We start from the raw sequence: 8,934 nt of genomic DNA on the forward strand, positions 1-8,934 counted from the left end.
TGTTTCAAACAAATAAGACAGATTGAGTTTCAACAAGAATAAAAGTGTTGTCCTTGGAAAATGCTGAAGCAGAAAACAGTGATCCATCGCCTTATTTCTGGAGAGTGATGGAGTTTATTAAAGCCACCTCTCATCTGAAGGAGGGTATATTTCATCCACTGGAATAAAATATAAACAGCCTTACCACAGATGCCATCATTGACTCGGGATGATGGGATGTAGTGTGGGCGGAAACCAAGGTTGGTGCAGTAGAATCGACCACGAGGACAGGCGGAGGTTCCTACAGGAGGGTAGGAACACAAAACAAACTAAAATACACATTTAAGACTTTTGAGGAATTAAAAGCACCACCTTTTGTGGTGTGAAAATGCTATAGTAGGCAGGAGTCTGACATAATAATGACAGCAAACATCAACAGTCATTGATAAGAGATACCACTTCATATCACCGCAGGCAGCAAAACCAATACAGAAAATTCTTCACATGAGCTTTGAAAAACCAGAACCATCAGGTGCATTTTGACCACCTTTTGGTTCCTGGAACTACTCTCCCAATAATTAAATAGTTCCTGACTGTGTTTCCATCAAGGTCAGATGTCCTGCGGAATTGCCGCAAATCAAGTCATTGGCATGTGCGGAGGAAAAAAATAAAAGTAGCACTACGCCAACAGACCACTAGAGGGCAGTAAGGCAACAAAGAAAACTGACTCTGGAAAATGACAGGTGGGCAAGCATTGTCATATTCAACCTTACTGCCTTAGACCTCATGACATTTCTTAATTTATTTCATTACAGGTTGAGCACTTTTGTTACATTATCAACCAGTTATCACATTTCAGGTTTCATCACATTTTTAATCACATGTCAGGTTGTTGTGAAAATTCACACTCTAGCAAGTCTGTTTAGAAGAAGACTGGGCTATTCCATGGAAAATTGTTTTGCTAAACTAAAACTCCAAGGGATACTAGAAATTACTCATGATTTGTGGAATGTTCAAATGCTTGTTGAAAAAAATCTAATAGTTCATGTAACTACTTTCAAGTTTTAATAAGCACTTTTTGAGTTTTTACAAGCCCTAGTTGTAATGTGGCATAATCACTAGACAGTGTTAGTATGTATCTGAAAGCTGTTCTTTTTACCATTGACTTGAAAAAAATGTACTTAATTTAAAATATTCTAAATAACTGGAGAAAGCATGAGAGCCAGTTGCCATTAACACAGGTGCCGCACTGTGAGATTGAAGAAACAATGGACAATCAAATTGGTGGTTCTGTAGGCATTGGTTACAGACAGAGCACAGATCCCAGAGTATAAGCCTGTGAAAGAAATACAGTTGGCTTCTCACCTGGCTCATCTGAGCCGTCCTCACAGTCGCAGTAGTCATCATTCACCCGCTCGAAGGGGATCAGTTTCGATCCATCGATGCACAGAAAGGATCTTTTCTCCTTGTAGAAGCGCTTATCTGATACAAAGTGAACGGTAAAGCTTATTACGTTGTTCTACAGACACAAATGGGTTAGAATAATGTTTATTTACAACGTTTACGTCTTATCAAAGCCTAAGTGTTTCAGTCTAAAAAGAAACTGCAGGGGATATTAAATACACTGTTGTTGTGGTATTATTGCTACCATCTTCATATGCCGTTGCAGCTGTTATAACCAAATCAAGAAATGGCAGTATCATGAAAGCTCCGTTCATAATGTCTGTGTTAAAGTTGACGTGTTGTTTACGTTGTTGACATGAACCATGCAGTGCTATTCCTCAGAAGGACATTAGCTCCTTAGCCTAAAGCTAGCTCAAAGGGGACAGGGAACTTACAGGACGAGGATATTCCTCTTATTTTCCGCGAGTCTACGAGAGCACAGCAAAAGACAGCGAGGGTGATAATGTGAAGACGCATGTCACAGTGCGAAACTGCAAACTTCTGCACCTCCTGACTCGCAACAACCCGCTCACAGCTGATTCAAACTCATGCTAACGATCAAATCGGCTCCGGGCTGACTTCCTGAAACATGCGGTCACGTGACGCTGCAATGGGGTTCTATTGGTTGTGTTCGTACTGCAGGCGTTTGTGCAACCAATCAGGCGCGAGCACGCGGGCATGGAGATCATATGAAAAACAAAAGGGCACACTTGTTTCATGTAAGTGGTATTGAGCTTTTAAAAATGAAAATTAAAACATGTTGGCCCGTTTGAATCCTTCATAATTAGACTTAAACTTTTATTATAAAAGATGTCGTTTGATTTTAGTATTTATCAACAGTTATTTGCATCTTGCATGAAAAAAATATTTATTTATTACTTAGTAATTTTAAAGATTAGTTTTTATTTTAGTTAGGGCAACTTAAGCAGTCATTAATGCACTTTTATGTATCTGTTACAAAATTTCATTAAATATAATAAGATTAAATCAAGATCACACAAACAGGAGAACCTTTTATATCTTTATTTATAATAAAACGTCATACAACAAATTCGTACACCATAAAACAGTCAATATTTTAGGCAATATTTTGTATAAGCAGTTATTTTGAACACAATCTGCTTGTTTTCAGGCACTTCGAGTTAATTTAAAGCATAAAAATTTAAAGCCAGTGTAGTTCAACATATAAAAGTGTCATTTTTTTGTGTTGTGTTTGTCATTTTTCTGCGTTCAGTCTTGCGTAAAGATTTGTACTGCACAGTGACTCCTTGCTTTGAAGGTAAGCAAGGTCTCTGATCATGCCCGGGAAAGAGTAGGAGTCCAAAGGCGGACGCAGTGGAAACATAGGCATCAGTCCTGGTGTCATGTACGGTGACATGAAGCCTGCCATGGCACCGTTTGGAGAGGAATAGGCCATCCGCAGAGGGCTGACGCCAAGACGAGGCCCAAGTCCGTATAAACTGTCTCCACCTGCGGGCGTTGGCGGCAGGTGGAGCGGGGAGAAGGCAGACCTGTTTCCGGGAGCACTGAGCGCTCCAGTAAAACCAGCAGAAGGCCTGGGGACATCAGAGTCATTTTTGCTTTCTCTGGAGCTGAGTGCAAGCTCAATAGATCTGACAATGTCTCCTTTGCACGTTCTCACCATTGACTCTAAAGTGTCCCGTTTCTGGTGGGGGAAAATCTTTGCCATGATGTCAGTGGGGTCCCGATCCAGGCCCGGGTAGTCTTTGAGTTTCTCCGACTCACTGCCTGACTCTGGATCGGAGGAGGACAGTGAACCTTGTGGGCTTTGTGTGTGATCAAACACCGGTGATGGGCTTTCGCTGTCGCCGCTTAATGAAGTCTTATCTCTGTTTGGGGACAGGTCCTTCTTGTCGTTTGGAGAATGAAGGCGCGGGGCGTGGGGGGCAAAAAGAGGTCGGCTCATGAGTCCGTTGTAAAAGTTATACTTGCTGGATTTGTCATCTAAAATGAGAAAAAGGAAAACAGGTGGTTCAGATCACTTTCTCTTTATCCAATCTGTGCGTAAAATGCGTAAAACTGCGGTCTTGAAATAACTTTGTACCACTATAGACATAACTTGATCATGTTTCATTTAACATAGGGAATATTTACAAGGAAAAAACACGGTAATAATTTGAATTCACCACTTCTGTGTTTGAACTTACCTTCTTTTGGGTTCTCTGCTCCAAAAACATCAAAACTTGGAGACAATGGAGTGCTGCTGTTTGCGACAGGCACCCCAGAGCCAACAGGTGACCCCTGAGGAATCCCTGCCTCAGACCCAGGGTACAAGAGCCGTAGTTCCCGGGCCTCGCTCTCCTCCTGAGCCTGCTGCCTCCTCAACGCCACTTGCGCAGCCATCACTCGCTGCCTCTCCGCTATCAGAGTGCACTTTGCGCACACACAGTCTCTCCAGCGGCAGAAGCGCTTGTGGCCTTTAAGCGCGGATACAACTCCGTGGTTCCTGCATCTGGCACACTTCGGGGTTCGCGGGTATCCCCTCTCCAGCGTGGGGTTACAAGCCCGGAGGAAGAGGGGCGGAGGGCGCAAGAGGGAAGGTGGCACCTGTAAGCCACCGAGTGGGTTGGCGGCGTGCCCGGGTATGCCGAGCGGTCTGATCCTGCTGTCCATTCCCGTGAAGGTTTGCAGTCGAATTAAGCTACACAGGCGCAGTCATTCAAGGGTTGTGGCCTTCTCTGCGTGTCTGTGCTCTCAACTGACGCTGGCACCCTGCACCCTCGCGCCTTAAGTGTCTCCTCTCCAGGTGGTTTGACATGAAACACAACACCCTGGTCCCACCCCTTTCCGCTCCAGGTTCTTAATACCCTATCATGTTAATTTGCATCAAGGGTGATGATCAAGTGCGCTAATCTGATGCAACTGAGCCTATGTGCAGTTGTGAGACTAAGTAGTTCCCGTAAATATCAGACTTATCTTAACCTATCTTCATAAATCTAGACTATTGGAGCCAAAATGCTTTCATGTTAAAGTCTTAAAGATTTTTCCTTTTTAATGTGTCACAACAGTTAACCGTGATAAACAGAAAGGAAAAAAAAAACATTTTGCCTCAGGTCAGCTTCATTCAATGACACCCCTTTAGTTGCCCTACAAAGCAATGAATATGCAGTATAAGGATTATTTTAACACAACAATAGCCACAAAAGCAACAGGTAATTATCTACCTGGTTATTCTGTCAAACAAATTACCCAAACAAAAGACCCATCTGCCAACAAACACCCAGAAAGATTGGTGGGTAACTAATCACACCATGTCACATGTTTCATTCATTTCTCTGCACTCAGACAGGATCCAGTTACACGCAGCAGATTGTCTTACTGTTATTAAATGGGAAACAGCTCAATGTGACAAACACGGCGCGGGTCACCAAGGGTTACAAATGCCTAAAACATTGTTTCTCAGCATCTGTATGTCTGTAAGTTCCTCTGCAGACTCTATTTTTGTAACTAAGACAGACTATCTTAGATTTCAGACATTGCTTATTGCTTGTATTACTTGGGCATCAGTGTAGCTCCACTCAACCGTCTCTGAATAATGGATGTGGGTTTAAGAGCCAGTGAATGGAAGCATTCAACCCCTTGTGGGTATTCTTTTATCGAGATAATGATTCCCTGAAGAACATCTCATGGGCAAGATCTGTGAGAGCACAGGCCAGGAAAGATATAAACAGTATGAAATACTTTGATAGAATGCAGACATGGATATTATTAGTGTGGAGTGGGAAGACTTTCAAAGGAGATGACTGTTTTTGATGTGAATAAAATAGGAAGATGGGGCCACATAAGGTTGAAAAATTTAGATTTTGTTCATAAAGTTGTAATTTCACAAGAAAAAAAAAACAGAAAAGTAACTAAAAAAAAGTCATACACATACAAGAACAAAGTTACAACACTACCAGAGCAAAGTGTCAAACTGTCCAGAAAAAGTTCACATTTAAAAAATAAAGGCACAAAATTTCAAAAATCACCAGACATATGAATGAGAATAAAGTTGCAAGACAAAAAAGTTATAAAGGTATGAGAGAAATGTTACAATATCACTGGGACAAAGTTTAAACTGTTCAGAAATTAAGTAGTTAATATTAAAAAACTTAAGTTCTTTAAGTTTACATGGAAAAAGTTGTAAATTTTCAAGTTTAAAGTAATGAATAAAGTAAAATGAGACAAAAATTCTCAAATATATGTCAAAATCTTAAATGTGTGTAAACAATTTGTAAAATTTACATTTTGAAAGTGATATTTTTTTGTCTTTGGCTAGCCATTTGTTCACTGTTTGAATGGGAATATCTATTGGTTTCAAAAAAAAAAAGAGATACTGGCACCACAATGTTATGACAACAGGACTCTTAAAAGTAGTGTCAAACTAAGAGATATACTATGTGTTCAATTTATACTTAAAATTAACCTTACAGTTTGTGTCAATTTTGGCACTCCCTTGTGGACAGAATCAGTACCCCTGTTTCTTTGCTGATTTAAGTATCTCATCTTTGTTTATTTTTACAGTCAAACTTATCACCGTCTGAAAGAAATGTGAAGATAGACTGTTTTTATTGACTTTATCTTTGAATGTATGTGCTTAAAGTTACTTAAGGATGCTATGAGGAGGATCTATTTTAATTGCACTCCCTCGCCACCTTGTGGCCCGGAGTCTTTGCACACTTTTGTAAATTACTTTCAGTGAGGCATGTGTTTGTTTTGGAATTAAACAGAGATCCAATCAAAACAAATACTCTTTGTTTAAGACAACTTTTTACTGGATACAATCCTCCAAGGTAAGGTATTTTTCAGTACAGTTACATAGCGCTACAGTTTGAAACTTGACATCAAGCCGGCTATATTTTAGCCACATCATCAGCCTGTGCTCTGACTTATCTGTAGGCTAACGTAACAACAAGTAAACACTATCAGTTTGTAAGTAGTTTAGTAGCACTTTGTATTTAGCACAGCTGGCAGCCCTGTGCTCTAGGACATGTCCATAGTGTGTAACATTAATAAATCCTGGTTATGTCCTGCCAGTCATCTACCAAGCAGAGCTAACGTAACAACACTCTTTATTTTATTGATAGACTCTCAAGTTTGATCAGACCACTGCAGAATAACTGCTGCATGTGGGCTGGAATGGACATTATCATAAACAGTTTAGCCCGTATTAAAGGCTAATTAGCTTTGAGCTCAGGATGTATCACTCTCCTGTTTAGCTTTCTTCTGCTCTTCTGTCTTTTTTCTGTCTGACAGTTAGGCTCCAGTGTCCACCATCACTACAAAATTAAGAGATAAAATACAGATCTTTGTGTTTTATCTATTCTCACTACTCAAGTTCGTCAGCTGGCGTGGTGTTGTCATAGAGACCTACACATCCGGTCCTGGTCGACCCGACCTGGAAGCTAAAAAGTAGCAATTTAAAATAACCCGTAACTAGCAACATTGGCGATGATAATCTCATTTTAAAGTGTGGATTACAATCAGGCATAAATCTAGAAGGGAGACTTTTTCAAACTCCTCAAAGCCCCTTTGAATAAAAGGGGGAGAATCTTATCTACCTGCTATTGGTTGCTTGGCTTATGTAGGTATTTTCCAACACTTTTCAGTTAAATTCAGCCTGTTTGAATCTTCACACGAGCTTTCCTTTTTTTCTAGTGATATCCACATAACCCTTTAATACTTGGTAAAAAGTCTGTTTGGGATCTAATCAGCAGCATAGCTGCACACCTGCCTCTTTTTAACCAAGCATGTGTGTTTGCCAGGAGGAACAACCTCTGACTGTACAAAGCTGGAGATAAAGTGTGAAGGCATTCGTCGTAACAAAAGCATCCTGATAATGACTCGTACAGAACACTGCTATATGCAGAAAGATGGACCACAAGTTATGGGTTTGGGCAGATAGGGGTTGGTACAGATTCACTCCAGCTGTTCAGGACATGAGATAATCTGCAATGCATCCATCAACAAAGAAGGCTGAAAACATAAATAAATGCCAGCGGTGCCGATGCTGTGGGGACGCACATGCAGCTTTTTTTTTTTTTATCATTTCATTCACTGTGAAGTGGAATTTGAGGTTTGGATTTGTGGCTGGCAAGTTTATCCAAGCACATTAAGCTGCTCTCACCTGGCTGTCTCACACAAACCACTTAATCGCATAATAAGGACAAGTTACAGCCTTTTTTTGCAGGATGCAGCATGCTGTTGAAAAGCTTGTGCAAATGCACATCGCAATGTATTCAGCTCTGAAAGAGGCTCTGTTTCAGTGTTATTACTAATTACCCAGAGGTGGAAAATGTGACCAAAATAGATGTTTTTGAAAAAGCCTGAATGAATTGGATTATGGATAAAAGCTGTAATGTTATATTTACCCATTTAATGCCTCTTCTGTTTGTCTCTGGATCATAGGATTACTACAGGGCTAAACTAGGCTGGTTGTGTCTTTTAACTCGATTGGTTTCACCCTGTTACAAGGTTAATTTTCAACTGCTGTTTTGTCTGCTGGTTTTTATTTAAGCACAAAAAATAAAAGAAAAAAAAAATCAGATTAGCTCCATCAAAACAGCATAAATAAGCAGCAAAGACAGTAACATTAAAGGCACTTATACCCATTTGTCATAAACCTTGGTATACTGACCCTGTGTTGTGATCACATTGTAGTGGCCACACGGGGTGCCAAATCTACCCTACTTGATAACACCCAGCCAAAACACAAGGTTGTTGGCAAAGTAGATGGCAAAGAAAGAATAAAATTGTATCATCAGCATAAATAAGGCTTTGATTTCTAATTTTGTCAGTTTAAAAATTTGGTGAATAGGATGAAATTTGTTACCTTATATGTGTTAGAAAAGTGAGCTGCATCTTTTACACTAGTGCAACCTAATACCTGTTTAAAATACAGATAGACATATTGTATCCAGAAGATGGCGCTCTAAGAACCAAGCATTGGCATCACTGTGCAAAGCATCCTAGCTTAGTAAGATGAACAATCGGCCCTTTAAAACACTTTTTCTACCTCATTAAGTCATATTTGTTGGTCAAAAGAAAACAATGATCAACAATAACAAGCAAGAAACTCTAATGTAATACTAACACTATCACTAACCTGGGGTATACTTTACCCAAGGTTAGTAATAATATACCCAATAAAAAAATACTCCTCATCAAAATATACTGAAGTACAATACATGGCAAAGTGAATTACACTTCTTTTATTACATTATCTTTTTGCATTTTCAAAGTTTTATAAAACAAGCAAAAAAAAAAAAGATATCATGGGCAGACCCTAAAGTAGGGCTCTAAAATTAGTTAAAAATCAAGGAGTCATCGATGGAAAACTCTTTAAAAAAATGATCATAATCAGCTGAGAACTTTATTTTGGTCCATCCATTGCCCACATGTGAGCCTTGCACAGTAAAGGTGGTGAAGAAAGTATGCCAGACCTGTAGATGGCGTTAAGACTGTTTTGGCCTGAAGTGTTTTTTTCGTAGATCTCCAGTGAAGTGAAGTTGA

At 39.8% G+C, this 8,934-nt stretch overlaps 2 protein-coding genes across 2 annotated transcripts in view; both read right to left on the bottom strand.

The window, feature by feature from the left end:
* The window catches only part of LOC141784569 (glucosidase 2 subunit beta-like), a 185,557-nt gene extending 183,542 nt beyond the window's left edge, over positions 1–2,015 (bottom strand). Inside the window, exons 1-3 of the mRNA XM_074662419.1 lie at positions 1,818–2,015; positions 1,345–1,461; positions 185–280 (exon numbers count right to left, since the gene is read on the bottom strand). Coding sequence (XP_074518520.1) covers positions 185–280; positions 1,345–1,461; positions 1,818–1,899 — 295 coding nt within the window. The 5' untranslated portion in view covers positions 1,900–2,015. The remainder of the gene's footprint in view (positions 1–184; positions 281–1,344; positions 1,462–1,817) is intronic.
* Positions 2,016–2,638: 623 nt separating this feature from the next.
* LOC141784182 (doublesex- and mab-3-related transcription factor A1-like) lies at positions 2,639–4,056 on the bottom strand. Its single transcript, XM_074661920.1, has 2 exons — positions 3,591–4,056; positions 2,639–3,387 (listed from the first exon to the last, which is right to left on the bottom strand). The coding sequence occupies exons 1-2, from the start codon at positions 4,054–4,056 to the stop codon at positions 2,639–2,641; spliced, it is 1,215 nt and encodes a 404-aa protein (XP_074518021.1).
* Positions 4,057–8,934: the final 4,878 nt, after the last annotated feature.

This window comes from Halichoeres trimaculatus, unplaced genomic scaffold, assembly GCF_033239565.1.
Source record: "Halichoeres trimaculatus isolate MK-OKI-2021-1 unplaced genomic scaffold, fHalTri1.1 fHalTri1_scaffold_22, whole genome shotgun sequence".
NCBI lineage: Eukaryota > Metazoa > Chordata > Actinopteri > Labriformes > Labridae > Halichoeres > Halichoeres trimaculatus.

Bases quoted from the DNA above. Each gene is read 5' to 3' on its own strand.
- LOC141784182 (XM_074661920.1), bottom strand. From the start codon at position 4,056: ATGGACAGCAGGATCAGACCGCTCGGCATACCCGGGCACGCCGCCAAC. The intron at 3,388-3,590 runs GTAAGTTCAAAC...TTCTCATTTTAG, and splicing joins AGCAGAGAACCCAAAAGAAG to ATGACAAATCCAGCAAGTAT.